Source organism: Hakea prostrata, chromosome 5 (genome assembly GCF_041222555.1).
Source record: "Hakea prostrata isolate BN-2017 chromosome 5, UWA_Hpros_2, whole genome shotgun sequence".
NCBI classification, from domain to species: Eukaryota; Viridiplantae; Streptophyta; class Magnoliopsida; order Proteales; family Proteaceae; genus Hakea; species Hakea prostrata.
This window is the reverse complement of record NC_142604.1, coordinates 26,037,100-26,061,938: the sequence shown is the minus strand read 5'-3', so window position 1 is coordinate 26,061,938 and position 24,839 is coordinate 26,037,100. Positions and strand designations below refer to the sequence as shown.

At 37.3% G+C, this 24,839-nt stretch overlaps 1 protein-coding gene across 3 annotated transcripts in view; it reads right to left on the bottom strand.

Moving 5' to 3' along the window:
• The window catches only part of LOC149015757 (ABC1 family protein), a 46,224-nt gene extending 23,624 nt beyond the window's left edge, over positions 1 to 22,600 (bottom strand). The window contains exons 1-7 of one of the 3 annotated variants that reach the window (XM_089155337.1): positions 22,485 to 22,600; positions 13,529 to 13,654; positions 13,210 to 13,437; positions 8,433 to 8,519; positions 7,838 to 7,927; positions 7,632 to 7,758; positions 7,360 to 7,460 (exon numbers count right to left, since the gene is read on the bottom strand). In XM_089155337.1, coding sequence (XP_089011463.1) covers positions 7,360 to 7,460; positions 7,632 to 7,758; positions 7,838 to 7,927; positions 8,433 to 8,519; positions 13,210 to 13,437; positions 13,529 to 13,603 — 708 coding nt within the window. In that variant the 5' untranslated portion in view covers positions 13,604 to 13,654; positions 22,485 to 22,600. The other 2 variants (XM_089155336.1, XM_089155335.1) reach the window with 2 other exon arrangements.
• Between the last annotated feature and the right edge of the window lie 2,239 nt (positions 22,601 to 24,839).

Sequence of the window (24,839 nt, the reverse complement as noted above, 5' to 3'; positions counted from 1 at the left end):
TAGCTTGCTGCCATATTATTTACCAGAATAGACCTCAGCTTTCCTTTCTTCTGGTAGATAGACTACCGCACATGTTCCTTGTTTTCCTGCTGCCCTGGTTTGTTTTTTGATGCATTAAGGAATTGCTCTGCTGTGTTAGATTATTGTTGCCTTGCTTCCATTGCTGCTGCCTGTTCAGGTTTTTTTACTGGTTACCAAGATATTGTTTTGGGAGATCCTTACTGCTGCCTGGTTCAAGATTTTGGGTGAATGATAAGTTGTTCTGCTGGTATGCCTTATTGATGCTGTCCTATTACTGGTAACTTACATTATTGGGTTCCATACCCTAATGGCTACCAATGCTACTGCTGTCCTATTTCTTAGAATCGATTACAGTTATGGTTTTTTACCCTTCTGATAAATAGGGTCCAAATACTGATTGAATCTTGCACTTCTATTGACTTACCACTACTGTTCTACACCTTTTGGGTAACTATTGGCATTAGTAATGATTAGAAGCTCTTGTGCTTGCTTTCACCAAGTAACATGGTTCCTTCAAGTACCCAAACAATTCCTTAGTATCGACTTTGAGATGCTAGCAATTGGTTGTTATTAATTATCCACGTGTAATGCTACACGTGGGGGAGAAATTGGAGGTTTATTCTTTATTTGCTCAGGAATTCACAATTTTTGTCTTAAAATGGTATTCTATAACAATGCTTAACTACTTGGTTGCCTTTGATCTATCTATTGGGTCAGTAGTAACTCATACTACCTCTTATCTACTTACTTGGTCTGCAGTAACCCATACTGCCTTTTGTTTATCTACCTGGTCCGTGATAACCTATACTACATTTACCTGCCTAATTAGTCTGTATTAACATATACTACCTTTATCTACCTACTTTGTCTACAATAATCAATATTTCATTTTACCTACCTACTTGGTCCCCAGTAACCTATATTGCCTTTTGTCTAACTGCTTGGTCCACAATAACCTATACTGTCTTTTGTCTACGTATGTGGTCTGCAATAACCCATACTACCTTTTACCTACCCATACTTTTACCTATTACTTTCCCTTTTGCGAGGAGCTTATATGCGACTTTTGGCTCAAATTTTATCTTCATTTGTGGAGATTCCTCCCTACTATTGACATTATTTGGAGAGTGTCCTTGATGTTATTGTTGTTGCTATACTGATGGATATGGTTCATCTTCATCACTACCTACTCGTTGTTGGATGGTTCATTTGATATGAAGATTGTTTACTTAAGTTGTTGTAAATTATCTATTGGGGAAAGCTCTTTCGGTGTCTACCGACATCTATTAATGCTACATATTCTCAAGTCTAATGAAGTTTCCTCATATGTTCTTGTTATTCCAAGCTAAAGAGTTTTATATGTAAAAGACAGCTTAAGGAGGAGCGTTAATATTTAACTTTCTATTTTAGCTTAGATTTCCATTTTGGCTACTTTCTAATTTTCTTATTGCTTGGTTGACAGTAATCTCCCTAAGATAGTTCATTTTAGTAGATTTGAGAGATTCTATACAATATGTAATTTTCCTTTTCATTGTAACTCACTTTAGGAAAGTTTCCTAAACTGAGTTTGATTTTACATCATAAATAAAGTATCAGCAGAGGCCAGAGAGCTAACACATACATGCAAGCTCTCCCCTCCCCCCCCCTCTCTTTCTCTTCTTCTTTTTATTCTTCTTCAGTCTTCTTCTATTCTTCTTCCTCTTTCTGAATTTCGATTCAGTCCCTAGGCTGACTACAGGTTCTGAAATCCTAACATAACTAATTCTTTTACTGCATAGTTCCCCAATAACAAGTATGTGGCTGATATAGTGATATACCTACAAAAGTTGACAAGTTGTAGGTGAAGTCAATATCTACTTTTGTAGTTCTAAACTAGAAGGCAGATAGCAAGCACATTAATATTTAAGGTAAACACAAGTTCACATATAATGTTGGCGAGTTGATGTGTTTAAAAGTTCACAGCTTGAAATATCTTCTGAAATGAGGTTAGCATGGGCACACCTAAACAGATTAATACAGAAACAGAGTCCATAATTTCCAAATATCTAATGACTTCCATAGATCTCATCAAACATGTGGTCCTTCAAGTGCAATTGAGCTGGTTTTGACTGTGACAGACAGATCTCTACTGGATAGCATACGTTTAATGTAGAAAGTAGTGACAAGGTAGAGCTTGAAGCAATCACAATACAGGGCAGAGGCAGAGTACAAAGAGGTAAACAACACAACCTCTAAACTCACACAGTTCAAAACACTAAGGCAGGATTTTGGATTCATAGTTAATAAGCACATAAAAACATTTCCTTATAAGTTATAACCAAGTTGCCATTACAGTCTACTCATATTTCTTAAGAGTAAACAAGTAGAATTTTCATTCCTTTAATTATACTTACTCCTTTTGGAATTTCAGCCAACCAGCTAAGTGATTTTTTCACTTAGGGTTTATGTAGAAGTTCCTTTGGGCATGTATGTTCAAAGCCACACTTTTGGAAATATAGGCTCTAGCTGGATGGAGAATGTCAGAACGTACATCATCAACTATTCCAATTTTTACGGGACATTTCTTCCTTCTCATTGAAGAAAACATATAAATAATGCTAAACCTCCCTTTCTTGTGTCCAATTTAACGTTTTACTTTATTCTCTCCTATTTTCATGTTTGTCTATCTAATATTCTCACAAGTAATATACATCATGTACTCCTTGGGGGGGGGGGGGGGGCTGTGTGGTTTCAAGTTAAGTGAAATGGAACAAGAACATAATGGATATGTTAGTGTAAGTTACACAATTCTGCTCATTTACTTAGAGCTTGAGCAGTTGGGCCAAGCAGTTATAAGTTGTAACATGATATTAAAGCCAGGAAGTCAGGTGTTTGATCCCTAGAAGGCACAAGAGATTTTTGTTATGTGTAGTTGTGCCCCTACACTTTTGTCCCCTTGTTACTACATGATGATGTCAACTGTAGAGCCACATCTGTGTTTAGAGGGCGTTGGTCTATGTTGATAAATATCATTGTATGTTGTTTAATACTTTGATTTTGGGTGTAAGTGGTTGTAAAACGGAACTTTTCTCATCATTAGCAATCATAACTGCATAGCTAACTTGAAGACTAACCAAATTTTATATTAGAAAAATATGGCAAAATGATAAGGAATCCATTTGGCATATGTTGAAAATTTTAGTAAATTTCTATAATTAGTTGCAGAGTAAAGTATAAAAAAGTTTCTACTTTTCTTTCTCTTTTTTATTTCACTTTCCATCATTTCACTCATGGAAGAAATTTTGGTTGAAATTTTCGAATTTTTGACTTAAATTCCTGCATTTTTTTAAACCGAAACGAAATACAATTTTTTTCATCAAAGTGGTTTGTTTTGACTGAATCAGTACAAAATTTCAGTCGAAATGACACAAAATTTCATACTGTTACGAAACGGCACATCTCAAGTTATAAAACAACCCATTTCGAGCAGAACCTATGGTATAGGTTTCGCCAATTTCAAGTGATAACACCACCGCTAGTTTCAACCCTTTTTCAATTTTTTCTCATTTCTCTTGCATTCTACCCCCATTTCACCTCATTTTAGCGCATTCCTTTTCCAATCTTGCTCCTACATTATTGGGAATTAAGGAATCAAACAAGGTAAGTTAACAAAGTTCTCCTTTTTTTATTTTTGTTTTGTTTATGGCTCAAATCAACTTAGATTGCTTTCAAATTAAAGTATGTCTAGTCAAGAGTGTTGATCTATGAATTTCTGATGTCAAAAATAATTTTTGGTTCTTCCTAGTATATTTTTATTTTTTATTAAAATATATTTTGTAAATTATATATATTACTAAAAATGTATATGTATACTTGTATAGTAGATGTATGAGCTTCAAATTAATGTATGTGAGACACCATATTGCTGTGATGGTGTTGAATCAATTTTTTTTGTTGTCAATTATTTATTTTTATTATTTGAAAGATATTTAAATCATTCTAAAAATATTTAAATAGTAAAAAATTACTAATTAATGTCTGTTTCAAAATTCAAAAATAGGAGAGTATTAGTGGAAACATGTATGTAATTTTTGGAGCATGTTGTGGATCTTTTGATGATACTTAGCATTTATTTTATATATATTTTTAAATTATTTAGATATTAAAAAAATACTAATTAATCATTGTTTTATATTTAAGAAAAGTTGCCCCATATTAGAAGCTTGTATGTAATTTTTTGAGCATATTGTGGAGCTTTTTAAGAAATGTAGTGTGTATTTCTTGTATCAGGCACTCTCTTTCAAAGATGTCAGACATAGTTTGGCAACACGGAAGGCCACTGCCAATTGATAGAAAGAAGAGTGAGTGTAATTACTACAAGCAATAAATAGGAGGAAATGGAGCCATTAGACTAAAGGTGCATCTAGCTGGGGGAAATAGGGATATCGTAAGATGCCAAAGGGTGTCCTTAAAGGTCAAGAAGGCAATGGCCTCATACTTGGTTAGGGGAAAGCAAAAGAGGAAAGGGAAGAGAACACAGAGGGAGGATTTTTGAGGATGCATGCCTAGATGACCTTCCAGAGCTATGAGAGCAGGATTTTGATCCAAAGCAGCCAGGAGAGTATAGATGTGATCCTGACCTATAGTCTCCACAAATCAGGAGGGTGACGATGATGAGTAGGGAGTAGACAAGGGTTGATGACACGAGGAGACACGAGGAGGCGTAGTGGGCTATGGGTTGTGGGTCCTCTAAGGAGCCAACAGGTATAAAAGGCACATGTAGCTCCCAAGTTGCTATAAGGAGGAGTCACATTGTGAGGGAGGAGATTCCTATCCCACCAGCACCAATAAGGGGTTGAGCTTCATCAACACATCTTACAGATCCGGATCTTGAGATTCTTCCTAATGATCCAACCCACCCTATTTAGGAGGCTTGAGCATAGGCAGAGAAAGTTGAAGCACTTGTGGGGAGTGTGAAGGAGAAAGTTGGGGATGGCTTCCTCTAAATTTTCTATGTACCATAGTATTCCATAGGGTGGGAGTGGTGTATAGGGCCCACCCCACATGAGATATATAATGTTATTTGCCTAAGCATAAAGAGGACTCGAATAAGTACATTAATGGATTAAATCCCATGTGAGCTTATTATGCATTGACGGTGATGGTTGATGGTTGGACTGGTGGTTTGATAGATTTCCATCCAAATTGTAGTAGAGAGGTTGGAACCGCATCCATTTAAATAGGCAATCATCCTTATAGAGGTGAGATAGTGATTTGATATTCATAATTCATAGTTTAATACTAAGTTATTAAGTATTAACCAAGTTATTGTTTTTTTCCTTTATATACTTATTAAAGGCATTTAGGGATGCCACTGGGAGCTTCGATCATTCCATGGCCATATCAGGACGAGAATCCACCCATGGGGGTAAGTTAACCCATATATATTTAATTGGTTACATCCTATCTTTAAGTTAGTTAAGTATTGATTATTGAAATGACTTGGGAGTCTACATTTGTTGTCGCTGAATGGTGGTTGCAATTTGGATGTGACTCACCCCACTTGAGTACAATTGCATGCAAAGTGCTCTCCCAGACATGTTCTACCACTAGTTGAGCACATTCAACCTCATCCACTCAAAGAGGCACAACCAATTGGGTGTGAAGCGTCTAGAGGACCTTGTCTACCTACAATATAATATGAGACTGAGGAATGATCATATTAGACAGGGGATGAACAAAGAGGGTAACACGATCGAGTTGGCCGACATATTTGAGATGGATGATGATGATAACCTAGTAGTTGACTGGATTAGGGACAGCAGAGAGCCCTTGCTGGACGAGGGGAGGAGGGTGGTTGTCCTAGTAGACAGATTGCAGAGGAGAGGGTGGCTGATGTGGCAAACTTTATGGCCCACGAGGGGAGTGCACATGCAGCGCTCACCCGTTCGTTCATGCCACACCCTAGTGCATCCACACAGAGTGAGGATTTGATTGCCTAGTCCGACACCCAGGATAATGCGCTCAAGCACCCCTCGATGATGAGGACAACAATGATGATGATGACGGAGGGATGAAGAGAGTGTTGGACCTCGTCATTAGGATTCAGCTAATCCTAGGGACAGACCACCACCAGTAGTACGTGAGAGTCAAGGAGGGGGAGGACAACCACCGAGATTCACAGGTGAAAGTTAGTTCACTAATACGAGACAAGATTCAGACTACGATGGAGCTACATGTCGAGGCAAAAATGTTTCATCGACGAATTAGAGGAAAGGGAAGGGGAGATAGCACCGATATGGCACGGAGGACACGCCATCATATGGGTCTTACCGTTTAGCTAATGAGGAGAGCTTGGTGGGATCTATGAAATCGATGAGCATAGATGATTTCAAAGACTCCACCTCCAAAGGATCTGGATGGCATAGGCTTGCAGAGTCCTCAAATGATACTATTGTGGAGATTATTGGTTCTATTAGGTCGACTTATGAAGCTTATGGTTATGGAGCTTATAGTGTCCCTCTTGACTGTCAAATTCAGAGTCAGCCACTTGTAAAGCCTTATGGTCATAGAGCTTATGGTGTCCCTCCCACTGTCACCTATCAAGACTCAGCCACTGGAACCTTATTATTATTATGGATCTTATGGTGTCCCTACCCCTGTCAACAACCAGGGTGTTTCTTCATTTGTTCATTAGATCTTCCACTTTATACCACAGCCAGCACTAGCCCTTCTATATGTAGTTGAGCCAGATCCTTATCCAGGGATTCCCAACTTCCCACCATCAGAACATCTTAGGCATGTGGATGAGGCCACATACAGAGCTGCAGTTGCCGACTACGTCGACAACTATATGGAGCAAACATCATAAGATGTGTATTGTCATTTGTATGGGGTGTGAGGGGAAAAGGGAAACATGGAATAGAGCAGACTTGTACTTGGTAATATTCTCGGTTCTTCTCATATATACTAGATACTTGAATGTTACTTTTTCAATGGTTTTTTTGGTAAACTAGTAGTTCCATTGTGTTTATTATGCTTGAAATAAGTAGTATACAAGAATCCAAATCATTTTGGGTCCATATAAGACTCGAAACTAAAGCTTGAAACTTCAAGAAAAAAAATCAAATGTTTCAACAGAAATTTCAGTTGAAACCAAAAAATTTTGACCTTTCCCCTAGGTCGAAACTTTGGTTTCAACCAAAATTTCTTCCATGATTTCACTTTACTAGTAACCAAGGAAAGGCTAATTGAAATTCATTCAAATGGTTAGTCCCTCACTGAATGTGCAACAAAAGGTAACATTCATATGTTTCATGTTCAAAGGAAATATAAGGACAAGTTGTGAATGCAAAATACCTGAATAACTTCAGGAATCAATACATTTATGTGATCTTCAGAAGTAGCATCACCTTGTCCGCGATTACAGCCTAAGTTTCTGGAGACTGTCCTGGTATTTTCTACAGGAAAAGAAATTGAAAACAACCATATGATGAAATAACAAATGGTAATACATGCAAGAAGATGGATCACAGCCAAGATGATCAAGTAAATAATTTATCTTAACCAAATGAACTTGTTCTTCTTTTTATCTTTAACAGAAAATAGAATAATTTCAAGGATCTATTTACCAGCTTCATGGTTAAAGTCTAGTTCTTTAGGTGCTTCTTTACACCATTCATCGATAATAGGGTTGAAGTTATACTGTGGTTCAGCCCAGGCTATCCAGTCTACAATTGACTTTGCATCTTTTAAGTCCTGTAATAGCATATGGACATATAGTCATCACTAAGTACTCCCTTCATCCAAAACACACTCAGTTAAAGAAATTAGTAACCTCTAATATGATTGCCTTGATCCCCTCGTGTTGAACTTTAACAACGACCTCCTGCCCATTACTCAGAGTTGCACGGTGAACTTGTGCTATCTGCATCAGATGGCAAATAGGCATCATAATATTCAATAAAGAATGCTTTGTATGAAAAGAAAAAAGGAAAAAAAGTACCAATTTGTTATATACATGCATCCGAGATCCAAAATCTACATGTTTTAAAGAACAATGAAAGGGTTTGGTTGCTCTTTTGTAACCAAAAGTATAAGTTTGAGTCTGGAAACAGCCTCTGTACATAACCAGGGTGACATTGCATACATTATGACTCTCCCCAACCCCCCACAGTGGCGAAAGCCTTAATGCACTGAGCACACATTTTTTTAAGAGCAATGAAACAGAAAATTCGGTCATATATTTAAAATTATCCAGACAGGTACAGTTCTTTTAGTTCTTTTAGGGAGACAGTAAGGATAATCAAGACTATTCAGTGCTGATCCTGTTGCAATGTTAATTGCACTAGCTCAGTTACAGACAAAAGACCATCCTGAGCCAAATGCACATATACATTTCTTACTTTTTAAGTTTGGATAGAAGTTCTTACTGATGCAGTTGCAAGAGCTGTTTCAGAAAATTCTAAAAATAAATCACCCATAGCTTTCCCCAGCTCCTTTTCTATAGTCTGGCGAACCTGTGAACCGATACATAATTAAATAACACATTAGATCAAGGCATAAAGCCAGATTTTGTAAATAAAAGTGATAGTGGTTAAGAAAAGTTAACATATGCACGTAACAGCAACATAGTTTCTTCTTGGACATCAAAAGAAAAGCTAAGAGGTTTCAGAATACCCTTTTTTCTTTTTTTGAGTGAATGAAAAATTCATTGCGATATTTAGAATGGGAACCTGTGGATTTCACTAGAGAATTAGAGGCGTCTATCCAACTGGATGCAAAATCCAAAGTATACTATAGCACGTAATTGTAACTGGACTTCTTCCAAATTGGGACCCTGAGTAGGAGGAGAGTGCCTTCCTTTGCAGGAGTGTGCTTCCATCAGTTTGGGTTCTTAGGAGACTGCCTATTTATGTACCTATCTATTTCTAATACAAGAATCACTGATAAAATAAATAAATAAATAAACAAACATTTCATTAATAAACCTCGAAGCGTGGGGAGTCAAAGGGAATATAAAAGAGAAAAAGGATGGTGGAGGCAAGGGGGAAGAGAACTAGGGGAAAGACAAATAGATAAGATAAGGCCCCAGATAAGAACAATATGCCTATTCCTTGGATACTTACCTAAGTGTGGGGGGTGGGTAAACTCTAAGTGTGGGAACTAACACCAAAACAGATGGCTTTCCAGAAACATGCCCATTGTCCTTGAGTTGGAAATTCATCTCTTTAGATTCCGCTTAGCTCAAACATGAGATAGTGACCCCCCCCCCCAAATAACCAGCTTCCACATTGTCACCCATAGAATTTCTAGAAAAGAATTTGGTAGTCCACAACCATGTCCAGGCAAAGCAAGAGATAGGTCTAGAACGGGGCCAAATGGAACTATAGGTTGTTTCCATAGAAAGTAGGAAAGGGAATTATAAAGAAAAGGTGGTCAACTTCATCAAGTCCATTTTAACAAAGAATGCAGTGAAGGGGGAGAAAAATGTGATAGTTGACCAGGAAAGCCTAGGTGGAAAGGCAAAGGTTTAGGTTCTCCACCTAGTGAGGGCATGACAAGGGATATGACTTTCAAACCAAAAGATGGCACCAAGTGATGGGATTGGTTATGAGCACATTTAGGTGTGAAATCTTAGGGCATAAAGCATGCATTTTATACACTTAGAATTGAGCTACCATAGGTTTTTGTTGCTGTTTGCAGGTTTTAGGATTTTTTGGGAGCTTAAAGGATATTCTCAATTATCGGGTGCAATACATGCAAATTTACACGTAAAGCGGTTCAGTTTATTTTCACAATTAAAAAGAGGGCTCAATTCTAAGCACGATCAGTGGAAGTGGATCAAAATGCAAATTTAGGCCAGATTGTATAATTCTAAAGATACTTTGAGCATGAAAGGAAGGCAATTATGATCAGAGGTTGAGATTTGTTTAGAAATTTTTTTTTTTAGGGGGGAGAGAGAAAGAAAGAAATGCCAAGTTTATGCATGGGCACAAATGTAGTAAAGATTGAGATTCCCCTCCCTTATACGAGTTGGTCTTCTTCATATTCTTCTGTATTATCTCAAGATTCTAGGAAGCATTTTATTTTATTTTATCCTAATTAATTGTATCATAATATAATATATTTTTATTTCTTTCCTAAATTCTCTTTCTCTCTCTTCCCACCTTTCACTTTCCCTTTTTTTTGTAATACTTTTCTCAAATGTTCCTCTCCCTCTTCACATCTTATCTCTTTCTAGTATATTTACACACACACACACACACACACACACATATATATATATATATATATATATATATATATATATATATATATTTTCCATCCCCTCTTTCCTATTTTCTCTCTTCCTTTCTTCTCTCTCCTTCCACTTCCTCTTCTCTTTAACGTGTATTGGTTTCTTTTTCTTTCTTTTTTTCTTTGATTTATTGTTATTATTAATTTATTATTATGCCTTTCTTTCCATATTTTCTCTCCCCTCAACTAGCTCATAGTTACCCCTCTCATCCCAAACTTAGGGAAGAGATCTTCTTCTTCTCCTTAGTTTTGTTTAAAGTCTTCTCCTTCTCTGCTGTTTTGTGGGTTTGAATTGTTAGACCTTACGTTTAGGCTTTAAATTTTGCATGTAATTTCTTTTAGTGCAATTAGAGTTGTTTATTTCTTTTTGTTCAGCAAGTGTAACTATTAGTTTAGATAATGCAAATTCAAATGGCATTCAAGTTCAAGTCTCTTTGTGGGATTCGTATTTCGCTGAGGCTAGCAATTTCAGATTTGGCTTAGTCCAGATCTGGTTGTCAAGTCAGTTGAATTTTGAATCGATCAAGTTTTTTCTTTCTAGTAGAGTTCAAGTAATCCTTTTCAATAGTCTTCTCTTCCCCTTCCAATTCCCCCTTTTCTCTACCCTTTCTACTATTAATTTAGAACTTACTTTCAGCATTTTGTTATTGTTTCCCTTTCCCCCATGGGTCCTTGATTAGAGATGCCTGTAGTTGTACATCTCTGGTTACGGTTCCCTTTTTATTTATTGTTCTATTATCTTCTTTCCGTAATTTCTATTTTGCACCCCTTCTCCCAATCAGTGGACTGTAAGCTATGGTAAAGGATCCACGATCAAACACATCTTAGCTGCACCCAAAAATTGAGTAAGAACTGTTGAAGAAATAATTAAAGTGTTGCTATTCAGATAAGCAAGAACTAAGGAGATAATTAATCAGTCCCAGGGTTATTCTGGACAACTGATTCTGAAGGTTGTATAGTCAAAGTTAACATGAGTACATGACTGCCCCAACTCATAGGAGGGAATCAGGGACCAACAGAATCTAAACAATGAATCATACATTTTAAAGTCCTCAATATGCAGATTTTGAATATCTGAGCTCAACTTTTAGAACCAACCAATGTATATGATAATATCATATGCCATCATAGTACTCAATTATATGGTAAACCAATAACTGTTCATAAAGATTCCATATACATAGACATTTTGCTTGAGGAATAATTCTTCTCCTATTTGCAATTTTTACTTTAGTTTTCAACAATCCATCAATCTTTTTTCTTTTCAATGGAAAACAAGTACAATTTTATTAGAAAAATACAATAAGAAGAAAAGAAAAAGGAATGAAAAATGAGAATACCTCAAAACACAAACACCAGCCATCACATATCTTAATAGAAGAAAATTAAGCACATCCCATAAATGAAAAAGCTTTTACATGTCTTCAGGTGCTACTGCTTTTGGAATTACAGAATGTTGGTATTCAAGCCCAGGTTGAACCGCCAAGTACCAACCAAGGACTGATGTTTTAACTTAATGAAGTGTCTTCTTTTTCTCATCAAAACATACTAATAATAGCAAATAAGCACTCAAGGTTTAGCTTCGCCCAATGGTAGGGCTTCAATCATTGTTTTGAAAACTGTACCAGCCTAGATGATTGGACATTGGATGTAGTTTCACACTGATCCTTAATGAACCCAAGTGCCCCAAGAGTTCAGTGGAACCAAACCATCAGGTCTTCAATAAACCATTCAGCACCAATCTTTGGATGCTTCCATTTGGTTAGCTATTGATGTAATTATTTCACATGACCTGGAATTTTATTTTCCACTTCCACTTATTGGATAATTGACTTGGTTCAGAATCTTCATGGGAAAAAAGGAAGCACAATAATTATGATCTCTTGATCAGTTGGTTACATATTTACCCCATGTTTCACCTCCAAGAAAATAACTAGTTTAGTAATAGCAAATTTTGTGAACTCCCAACTTTTTAAGAAAACTTCAGATAATGACAGCTGAGAGAAGAATGTGACACGAGCTATTAAACTGCATTCCAGAAAAGTATAAAATGGCTGTGACCAGTTATTCCTAACTGACAAAAAGAGGCATGCATGTCTATCCTTTTAATGAGAAATGACTACGGTAGAACTGCTTGAACCAACCTAGCGCCTGAGCCTGGTTTCAGATCATCAGCTTCAACAGTGCTTCATAGTCAAACTCAACTGTGAATCTGCGACAACCCTAGTTTTGACCTTTGTCTCTAGGTATCATTATTTAGTCTGTTGAGAGCCTTAGATGTTTCCACCAGGAAAGACAACTCCATTGTTTTATCATATTGAGGAACCTGTCAACTTCCTGCTCATCAGTTTGACAAACAAGATGAGCCAGAGCTGCAGAGTAACACAAGTTCCACTCACCTCCTTCATCAAAATTGGGTATGAAACCCTTGAGTGCTGTCACCAGACACTACATTGCCAAGGGTAGAGCCTGGATTTTGAATTATGTTTGTCCTGATAAATGATAACATCTCAATCAACAAGCCATTTCCAGCAGAATTAGAACTCTGTAGGTCTGGATCTTTGTTGCCTTCTAAGTCTCTGACCTCCCTGGAGGGAGCAATCAATTTCCAAAGTCACCAAATGGTAATATGGGCTCTAATGTTCTTGACATAGCCTAGGTTTCAAGATTGGAGACTACAACAGAGTGTTCTGATTCCAGGGAGAGAAAACATTAACTTAGACAATAAGTAGTGCACTACTGTATACCAGCATGTTTCATTGTGACGAGGACGTCGAGGAAACAAAAGCACATTGAGCAGGTACACCTCCATAGATTTGTAATAATGACAAACATATATGTATGCTGAATATATCTTAGTAAACTTTTCATGAAAAAAATTCTTAGTTCATAGTATATTAGTAAAGAAACCTCTTGCAAAGGGCGTGGAGGAAGGGAATCCTGTAACTGCTTGAGGAGGTATATATAGGCCTCAGGAAGTACGTCTGCACGAGTAGATAGGTACTGACCAAGTTTTACCCACAGACCCTCTAATTGTAGTATCAAATTGAGAACTCGCTTAGCATTTCGCTCATGAGCTCTTTCCCATAAGCTAGCTCTTTTAGATTTGTTAATCCACTTCTCTCTCTGCTGCAAAGCCTTCAGAGACAACCAAAAAGGAGGTTCATCTTTCCCATAAAGCAGGAAGCTCAAAAACCATTTAATAAATCATCAAGTGAAAGAAACAAACCTTATAGTCGAAGTAGATTATCAGTGCAAGCGTGAAGACTTTCATGCGCCTTCTCAAGATGTTTCCACATGCCATTCCAGGAATCGAAGTTACAGGGAGCAGCAGCACCTACGACAATGCTAATTTCTATCAAGTGTTCAGAAACAGTGATTGAAATTCTTCTCTCAAGGGGTCACAGAACCAAAATAATTGAGGGCAGCAGGAAGACACAAGGCTAATCAATGCACAGCAATTGAGATAGCTATCAACATATACCTAGGTTTCTTAGGTTCATATTAATTACACAGATTTATTCATCCTTCCCAGGAAGAAACCCCAAGCCACAATTCAGAAAAGAGAATCTGAATCTCTCCAGAATTAACTGTTGTCTGCTTACCACATAAACTTGGCAGTTGGGAATTTCAGTGTCTATCAGATGATTGTTCATTATTTGTGCACAAGAAAGTAGTTGTATTTCGATGGTATTGCATAATTATGCAGACTATGCATCACCAAGAAATGAGACTCAAAATTCTAACATGACACTGGAACCCTTTTTGGGGCATCCATTAAACATAAATCAGTCTGGGATCCTATTCTAGAGAAGATTGTGAGGGAGGAAGATCTCTGTATTGAAAAGTAAATGCTTGTGGAAGAAGAAGGCTAATTCAAAGAAAATACTTCATTGGTCAATATTCATATTTGCCATTCCTAGAAGAACTAGTTTTGCCATCTTTCTTCCTAAAGTTGCCATGCTTTGGATGACTTATTCATACAAATCTAAAATTGCAAATATGCTTATTAGCAAGTGGAAAATGTTCAAAATGAAATCCATTTATACTTAGTTTTCTCTTCACTTTTTACATGATTGCTACATGACTAATAGGTAAGTTTTTAAGTATTCTTCCATGCCAACTGATGCAAACCATAGGTTCCGCCTCTATAAGATACCAAGAAGATATTATAACACCTCCCTAAATGCAAATCTCATAACCTCTCTCACCTCACATTCGCTGATGATCTAATGATCCTCTGCAAAGTGAACCCCCATTCTATTTCCGCCATCATGTCTTCTCTCCACCCCCTTTGAGTCCTTTTCTGGCCTCGTTAACCTTCTCAAATCTAAACTTTTTCTTTCAGGAACCTCCGATGGTGTAACTGATTTCCTTCTCCTTGCCACCAGGTTCTCCTTGGGATCCCTTTTTGTCAAGTACCTGGGCCTCCCCCTCACCCTATCTCACCACTACACCCCTCTGTTTGACTAGATTCGGGGAAGGATTCAACTTTGGAAAGGCAAACTTCTCTACTAAGTGGCAGGCTTACCTGTTTCAGACGATGAAAGTGAAAGTAAACCTAGTGGGGGTGAATAGGTTTAGACTAGTGAAACATGCTTGTCTTTCCAACTAATTAAGAATTAAAAGTAAAATAATGAGACCAATGCAGAAGAGTTTTATAATGGTTTGCTTCAATTGAATCTACGTCCACTTCCTTCTAATCCTCTAGAAGGATTTCACTTGTATGTCCACTTTTAGTATGATGGGTGGGATGCAAAACCTTCTTACAAAATTTTTGTATAGGTAAGAGCACCTTAACAAAATCATTGCTTCCCTACAAGAGTCCCAATAATAAATAACAAAATAAATAAATAAAATGCAGTCATTTACAAATACCTCAGGGGTGTCACTTCCCTTTGTACGAAATGAAAGTAATGAATGATCAGCCTCAACTTTCCAAGCACTACATTGAGATCAACACTTCTACTTTCTTCAAGATGAGGAAGTGGATATCTAAAGGAATTTAGATATTAGGGAGGCTAAATGTCTAAAGCTAAGGCATAATTAAGAGAGCTTTTAGCACCTTTAATTTTGTGCCCAGAAGTGTCATAATGACCCCTATTTGAAGCCAAAAGACTGGGTCAAAATGGGTCCCAATGGATAGAAATGGTCATATTTTTAACTCACGGACAACCTTGGGAATCTCCTGATCAATTGAATCATTCTAGCTATTGGAATCTAGCCATTAGATGACTAGCTATATCATCGATTGTTGGGCTTCACGGTCTATCAATCAAGTGATCAACTAGGGAGTCTTTACGGTTCATATTGTGAGCTCTCTAGAATGGTGTTGGTCGATAGGCCTATTTAGCTCATAGTCAACTGGCACTCAGATCGTGGGCTTTTTTATGGCTTTCTATAACACTCCTAGAGATTAACCAAATAGTCCCTTTTGCCCATATGATTAGCTAATCAAAATCTTTAACTTGAAAAATGTATGCAATTACATGTGCCTCTTTCCTACTCTATATGCATGGTCTTCAAGAAGGGTCTTTTCAACATTCTTGAGCCTTGAACTTGTACTTGGGGATGTCCACTCGTTAGTTTTCCATGCCTTGAGTCCTTAAAATCCATCTATTCACAATGCTTGGACTGCTTCCCATAATATATGCTCTCCACTTGGGTGTTTGGCTTTGTATGTTGACATGTCTATCTTAAACGCAGAATTAGATCATTAGATTTCACTTTCATGTGTTTGTGATCTTCAAAACATGCTAAGGACATGTCTATCTTGAACACAAAATTAGATCATTAGATTTCACTTTCATGTGTTTGTGATCTTCAAAACATGCTAAGGGTAGTTAGGTCATTTCTATAATAGTTGGTTCTTTAAGCCTCCTACATTTTTTGGTAGGGATACATTTTCCATTCCCAAATCCACCATTCACACCATAGAATCCCTTTTTTGTTGTTTCCTCTAGAAAAGGCAAGAAACTTTTAAATTGCTACTTCATTAGTCTGAAGTCTATAAGCCTAAAGTTGAGGGAGGTTTATGCATCCGCCACATCCAAGACCACAAAATTGCAGGTCTCCTCAAACTCTTATGGAAGATCTTCTCCTTAGATGACTCCATTTAGGTCAACTAGGTCCACTCATATCTTCTCAAAAAAGACTAGCTTTGGATTGTTTCCCTGCATTCTAACCCTTGTTGTGTCTGGAGAAAGCTTCTTTCCTAGAGGCCCCTTGCCCTCTCCGTCTTTTCCACCAAGATTGGTGATGGGTCTTTGACCTCCTTTTGGCTTGACCCTTGGCACTCCTCTAGCATCCATTACCTCTAGTTGGCCCCCAAGTCATCTACTCCTCAAAAATCCTAAGAGACTCCACTCTCCAACTTTAATCTCCTTAGTTGCCTAGGATTTTCCCACGGATTTCCCCCCAGCTCTCTCTCTCTCTCTCTCTCTCTCTCTCTCTCACCTCCATCCCTGACTCTCCCCCATCTTGATCTTTCATTTTGGGTCCCCTCCCTGAATGGTATCTCCACCTCCTCAACCTAGAGTTTCATCAAACCCCCTCCCTGCAGTCCCTTGGTCCAAACTTGTTTAGTTCAAGGACCATATCCCCATGCAGTCCTTCATTGTGTAGCATACCCCTATGTCTTGCCTTCCCACTCAAGATTTCCTCATCCACTGCCACATCCCAGCCCCTCCCTTCTGCACCCTTTGCAATTCTAAGCCTAAAACCATTCCCCACCTCTTCTTCTCCTGCTACTTTACAAAACCCACCTGCCTCCTCACCCTTTCTTGAGTTTCTTCCATTTGGCATCGTCACACACAGCCTCAACCCTTTGACATGGAATGTGCCTAGATATTATCTAGTTTTGGAGCTTTTCTGACCATTGACGCCATCAGCAAGCTCATTTTGGTGCTTCTATTTCTCATTGCTAGTTAAAGCGCAACATCTGCGAGTGATCCCACAAATCCCCCCACCCCAAACACGATTTGGAAGAACATCTATAGAAATGTCATGTTCAAACTAGCTTCCCTTCGCTCGAAACCCCTAATCGATTCCCCAAGAAACAAGCATGTTGTTTTCTAGGGTCTAGATCCCTCTTTATTGATTCAACCATGCTTCTCTTAGTTGCGGTCCCCACACTTTTTCTCCTCCCTTTTGGATTGTTTAATGTATTCATTATTCATCTAAAAAAAATGATACTATACCAATATCAATACATGCAATACATCACTTATAAAATATATACCATGACCCGTTACTGCAAAACATTTATCAATAGCTCTAATAAAGCATTCTAATCAATTTGTTATGGGAAAATCACTTTGATTCTTTGCTTCAACTAGAAAAAGTAATTAATAGCATTGATTTCATCATCATTTAGTGTTTAAATAGCTTAGTAAAGGATTGAGACCAAATTTGTGCAAGGCCATTTATTTATCAAACCTGTAAAAAAAATTTATTTTCTTTTTAAGTGATGAATTTGCAATGAATCATCAATTTTGAATAATTGCATTAAACTAAACTCACACTTATTTAATTTTTTGGCAATGGTTTGTTCTTCTAACACGTAAATCTTCCCCAAATTGGAAGCTTGGTTGTGCGTATTACTACATGCAATAAAAATTATCCTTAATATAATCAATTTTGCATGTTTGTTGAAAAATATAATCAATTGAATGCACTAGTCTTGTGACTTGTCATATTTTATTGTACTTATACACAATATATTTTACATTATTATTCATAGTGTTTTATGCCTCAAAACCATTCTATGCTTATACCCTAAGCATTTCCATGCTTCTTAACCATTTACATGTGATCTTTAGCATCCATGTGTCTCTCTGCTATGATATAATATGTCTCTTAAAATATCACCCTTCCAATACCTTTACAAACTACAAATCTTTTAAGCCTTGATGATTGGTACCAGTTGTTGCGAAACAAAGACATTGTAAGGCTTCAGTTACACACAAAGACATTCCAAAAATATAACTAAAAGAAAAAAGTAACATCCCTTCCCTTCAATCCATCAAGACATATCAAAGAGACAAAGAAATATTTTCATCCTGATAATGGAAGATGTAATAGAGGATCCTCTAAATGACTAAACCAAGATAGTATAGAATGCGATTAGGAACCAAGATAGTATAGAATACGAGTAGGAATCTCATTGTTCATCCATATTCAACATTACCATCAGGTAACCTCATTAAGCAGTGAAGGTCATGCTACAGCCTGCATCTCAGATACTTGAAGGTTTTTGTTAGAAGAGGATAAAATGGAAAAAGCTCCATCAAGAAATGGTTTTTCTACTTCAAAGTCATAATTGATTTTTGTTTTTCCTATTCTATTTGTTATTCTTACTTATAAATAAAGCTAGGGGTATTGGAGGCTTCATAAGTTCTCAGTGAAGCTTCACCAGGAATCATGGGTCATTTCTCTCCTCCTTTTTTTCTCTCCTCCTCTTCCTTATTCTAGATGCAATTGATATGGTATCAAAGCCATATCATTAGCAGTTGTCTAAAGAGCTGTAGTTGTGCTCTCCTACTTCAAATTTTGCTTTCCATTGGTGGCTAACCTCACACTTCAATTCGTATATGGTGTTGTTGGCTGCTACTTTTCATTAGCCATTGTATTAGCTTGATGTGAAGAATGTTTTCCTTCATAGTGATCTCCAAGAGGAAGTTTATATGGAGCAACATTCAGGATTCTTTGCTAGGGAGAGAGTGGTTCAGTATGTAAAAGTCTTGATATGGACTAAAGCAATCATTTAGGCTGAGAGTGATCACTCAGTATTATTTTGTCATTCCAGTGCTAGGAACCTATTTCTTATTGTAAATGTTGATGATATTGTCATTATTGGAGAAGACTCATTAGGCAGTGATAAATTGAAGACTCACCAACATAAACAATTTCACACCAAAGACTTGGGACAACTCAAGTACTTTTGGGTGTCAAGGTTGCATAATTCAAGAAAGGGATCTTCTTATCACAAAGAAAGTATGCAATTGATCTATAGTCTAAGACAAGATGCTAGGATCTAAACCTCTAGAGACTCCCAAACTTGAAACTTACTCCAAATCATGGAGATATTCTTGATGACCCTGAGTAGTATCGAGGACTTGTCAAGAGAAGTATTTGATGGTGACTGGGCCTGGTATTGCCTTTTCCTGCCAGTAGTATAAGTTAGTTCATGCCTGCTCCTGGGGTAATTTATTGGGACATTGCTATGAGGATTCTGAGGTATCTCAAAGGTACTCCTAGACGTGGATTACTATACACAGTTCATGGTTATAGGCAGGTGGAAGGATTCTTAGATGCCGATTATGCAAGATCACCAATTAATAGAAGCTCCACCACAGGTTATTGCACTTTTGTTGGAAGAAATCTAGTTTCATAGAGAAGCAAGAAGCATACCGTAGTTGCTTGATCAAGTGAATAATCAGAGTATCAGGCAATGGCACAACTTACTCGTGAACTAATTTGAATTAGACAACTACTTAAATAACTTGGTTTTGTTGATGGTTCTCCTATCTTATCATGGTGTGAAATACTGAGCAATTCACATAACCTCAAATCCTGTTTTCTTTGGGTGTACAAATCATATTAAAGTCAACTGTAACTTTGTTTGTGAGAAGCTACGGCAAGGATTGATAACTCCCAGCCACGTTTGTACAGGAGAACAGCTAGTAGATCTATTGACCAAAGCATAGGGAAACAAAATTACTAACTATATTGGTAAAAAGCTGGGCACAAATAATATGTTTTGCTCCACCTTGAGGGGAAGAGTTCAAAGGATACGATGGACCATAAAAGGGTCTATCGAGAACTAGCACAGGGCATTGTTTCTCGATGGAACTGGAAGCTGAATTGTAATAGGACTTCCAAGTCCTGATTGGTTTCCCTTCTTTGTTTCCTATTCTACATATAATACTTACCTATAGATAAAGCTAGAGGCATATTCATCCAGGAAAAAAAAAACTAGAGGCAATAGGATTCACAAGTTCTTAGTGAAGCTCCACCAGAAATCAAAGGTCATTCTCTCTTTTCTTCTCCTCTCTCTTCCTTATTCTAAATATAATCAACAGTTCTTAAGGAACTTCAAGAATTGGAAGTCAACCATTATACAATACTAAGGCACGACGCTACTATGGAGAGAAGGATTTTTATCCAGCTTGTTGCAGATAAAACTGAGAAATGCTGTTTTTTTCCTAAGAAACTCCCTCAGGCTAATGTTGTTTCAACAGGAAAACAGGATATTTCAGAAAACCAACCTTTATATATATATATAAATATATAAATGTATAACAAGAAAAAAAGGCCATAGCCAGAGCACAAGGCTTTCTGGTTCAGCAGGGTCTTGGGCCTTAACCAAGTTTCTAGAGAGGCTGTTTCCATGTATAAAATGTGTATTCTTAGAAAATCAACTTACCAAATGTTCTTAGAAAATCAACTTACCAAATGGAGGAGGCTCCTGCCAATGTGGGGTCTAGGGACGGTCATAATGTACACAGCATATATCATACTATCATACTACTATTATAAAAGTATGAACTCAAGGGACACGGCTACATTTTGTTTCCCTCCAATACCCCTTTGTATTCATTCAATTAGACATTTGTATTAATAATAAATAATATCTATAATGGTCAATTAACATTTAAGTTTCTCCCTTTCTCATTTTTCCAAGAAACCATTAACAATAAAAAGAATATGAAGAGTTTTTCCCAGAAAATCAAGAAATGTTAATTGAGGAAGAAGAAACTATATTAAAAACATTTAATCAAAATCACACATTTAAAAGATAAACTGATTCCAAATTCCAACCTTAACTATTTTAAGTTTTTAACATATTCACTTATGCATAGACCATTCAACTTCCATGGCCAATACATAGTGATTGATAAATACCTTGTGCATTGCACGTGGCACTTTTACTAGTTGTACAAAATGTCTATATTTTTAATTCTCCAGACAAGGAAGAATATTTGAGCATGGTTCAGTGAGAAAAGATCCAGCCAAATGAGGATTGGGTATACTCCATGCATAATGACTGAATTAGTGACAAAGATACTGCCGCTCTTTTCGGGAAGAAAATCAGAGAAAACAACTGACGAGTTTTTCCAATTAATTTTAATTACATTTCAGTACAGTAACTTTCTCAGTATTTAAGGCCTTGTCTGATTTCCTTATAACCTTAAGACATTTTTTGCAAAATATTTTCAAATGAACCAGCCAGAGCCTAACAAATCACCAATAATATCCTGAGATAACTTCAAAGATGGGTAATTTAAAATCTGCCTCAATATGCTAAAATCACAGCAAGCAGTGGATCAATTTTCTTCCTTTTGAATTTGGCACAGTTACATGTTATCTCTAAACAACTTTCAGTAAGCTACACAGTTAAGTCGAACTGAAACCTGAGACACTGGTTGTTTTAATTTAATCCTCTGTTCTAGGCTCCAGCTGGTTAGCTATCTACAACTTCTGTGAACAATTGCTAACCTAGGTAAAAAGAAAAAACTGTTCATGAAAAACAGGAAGCGGTTGGATTTTGTTGATATGTTAACAGATTCTGGCTAAATGTCTCAGGAAAGCTAACAGCTAGAATCATGCAGGCTTATTTAATCAAAGATACAAAAAATTTACTGAATGCAACAGAAATTCATTCTTTTCTTTTTTTTTTTTTCTTTTTCTTTTTTGGGCACAGAATTCATGTTAGAAGACTAACAGAAAGGTTGTTACTTTAAGAGTTGCTAAAAAAGTTCAAAATGGATCTTCCACTTCACACGAACTTCCAAATGTCTGAGGAAATTCATGAGCATTGAGAAAAATCAAGAACTAAATAACAACTATAAATTTTGAAACAAGATTTTCAGAATAAAATGAGTAAGAAGTTCAAACAGAGGCCATCAACAACATGAATTCACTGCTAAACTAGCATTTACAATCCTATAAAATTACCCAATTTCACGTACAAGAAACCATCTCATCTCTCAATCGAAAACAAAATTACGAAACTAAGAACAGGAAGTACGAAATCAAAGAAGATAGAAACCGTTAAAAATGCAAACAACTCTGCATCACTTAAACCAATCCAACCACAAGAAAAAACAAACTTTTCATCGTTCAATGACAATGCCATTAAAACCGACGTAATTGCGGTCATACAAAGACAGAGGAAACGATACCTGAAACTCAAGAAACTTGGTCGCTAAGATTGGAGAGAAAAAAAACTTAATAAAATCCTCCAAACGCAGAGAGATTCTATTCCTTCTGAAAAAGATCAATTAAGAACCTTCGTTGCTAGTTGCGACTAAGGCTGAAAACGAAATATCCAGATTAAAAAATATTTTTTAAAATATAAATAAAAAATTTACAAAAATCCAAAACATATATTCATGGCGTGAGCTCGCGGGAAGGGACCTGAACGTTGGATGAAAAGGAATCAGAGAATCTGGACCGTTAAAGTTTTGAAAGGCGATACTTAAAGGTAGCCTTTAGTCTTGACTCTTGAAACTTTTTTCGTTTTCGCTTTTCGCATTTTTTATTAATTAGGAAAAGTCAATAATTCAAAAAGAGAAGTCTTGGATCCGACACTTTGACAATTACGAATATGCCCTTCTGTCCAATTGTTGAAATGTTCCGCACGTGCGCCTTAATTTGTTGAGAGATTTGAACGAGGGCAGGGTTTCCGATTGCCCACGTAATTGAATTGCTTTTAATGTGAACGCTTTGAAGCTGCTCACCGATTACAACTACCAAGCTTTAATGCGTTTTCAATTGATGCCTGCCAACAGGGTTGGCATCCTAACAGAAACATCTTGCTTTCTCATTGTTTTTCCCGATTGGTTGTACGTAAGCACAGACGCGAGCTAGGATTTAAGATCGGGTGGGGTTATTTAACTTATTTCATTCTTTTTTCTTTTTTTTTTTTTTTTTTTTTTTGTAATAAATATACTTTATTAAAATGAAAAACCACGAGTACTCCTATATTTAAAACATCAAACAACATAAACCAACATATATGCTGAGGAGACATAGATGTGTAAAGAAAGTGTTGTGGAGGATATGCAATCCGAGAACCCCCTCGGGAGGAAACACACACCCACTCAAGTGGGTGGATATCACCCTCTCGGGAGGAGTTGAAGAACCCCCTCGAGAGGAAACACACACCCACTCGGGTAGGTGGATATCATCCCTCTTGAAGAAGTTGAAGAACCCCACCCCCTCGGGAGGAAACACACACCCACTCAGGTAGGTGGATATCACCCCCTCGGGAGGAGTTGAACCCCCTCAGGAGGAAACACACACCCACTCGGGTAGGTGGATATCACCTCCTCGGGAGGATTTGAAGAACCCCTCGGGAGGAAACACCCATCCACTCGAATAGTTGGATAAGACCTTCCCTAAGGGATCTATCCATACTTGAGATAGGTTCATGAAGTGAGAAAACGCTCAATGCTAAGTCCAAGAATGACGTTGGAGACGACCAAGTCAAAAGGGTTAGTTAGAGATAATTACCCATCATATCCACTCCGAAACGTGGGGAGGTGGATAATGGAATAACGGCTCTATAAAGCCCACTAAGGAAGGGAACGTGTTTCCTAAGGCAACTCGCCCACTCTTCAACTAAATGGGCGAAATTAACGGAAACGCCGCCTCCAGGTAACCTCTATCTAACCTCCATCCAAAGATGAGAAAGGTACGAGATTCAACTTACTATTAGTCTCTACACTTTGAAACCCTCTCAAGGCCTTCTATTGTTGTCTAAACTAACTTGGGTTGTGAAACCCAGCCCTAACCTAACCCTAACCCTGACCCGGAAACCCGATTGTTTATAGGTCCAAAGACCCAGAGTAAAGAAAGAAGCCAACTTTGGGCCATCTCAGTAGAAGACATGGTGTTTGACTCTGAACTCATGGATGTTGATGATGGTGTCCAATCTTGGAAGTCTGTGTAGATTTAGAAAGAAAGTTGCACCTGTTTGAAGATGAGATTAGTTGAAGGACTTGGAGTATTATCTGACTTGGTTTGAGGGCATTTCTATACACTAGGTATGTCATTTGATATGTGTGCAAAAGCCCTTGAGGTTTAGTGTCCATTTGATCCTTCAATTCCCTGTTTGAACTTTGCTGACCTGATTGGTCGACTGGACCAGTAGACCAATCAATCGACCAATAGTGTGTTAAATCCGAGAAAATCAATTTTAGGGTTTTTCACTCTCTATTTAAACACACTTCGTGTTTCTTAGTATCCTCTGCCTCCAGAACACTTTGAGAACGTGGGAAGACTCTTTTGAAACTCTTTTCGATGACTTCGAAGATTCCTCTGCCAAATCTGAAGTCTCTCATCTTCGATCTGCCAGTCTAAGGTTAGTATGTATCTCTTCTATTTTGTAATTTATTCTTTCTTCGATCTTGTTCTTGATTAAGATTGAGAAGAAGATGTTGCATTCTTGCAACCATCTCTTCCATAATCTTCTTCTTTTCTTGAGGGTCTATGATCATCATCATGATCTAAACCCTAACTCTGAAAATTCTTCT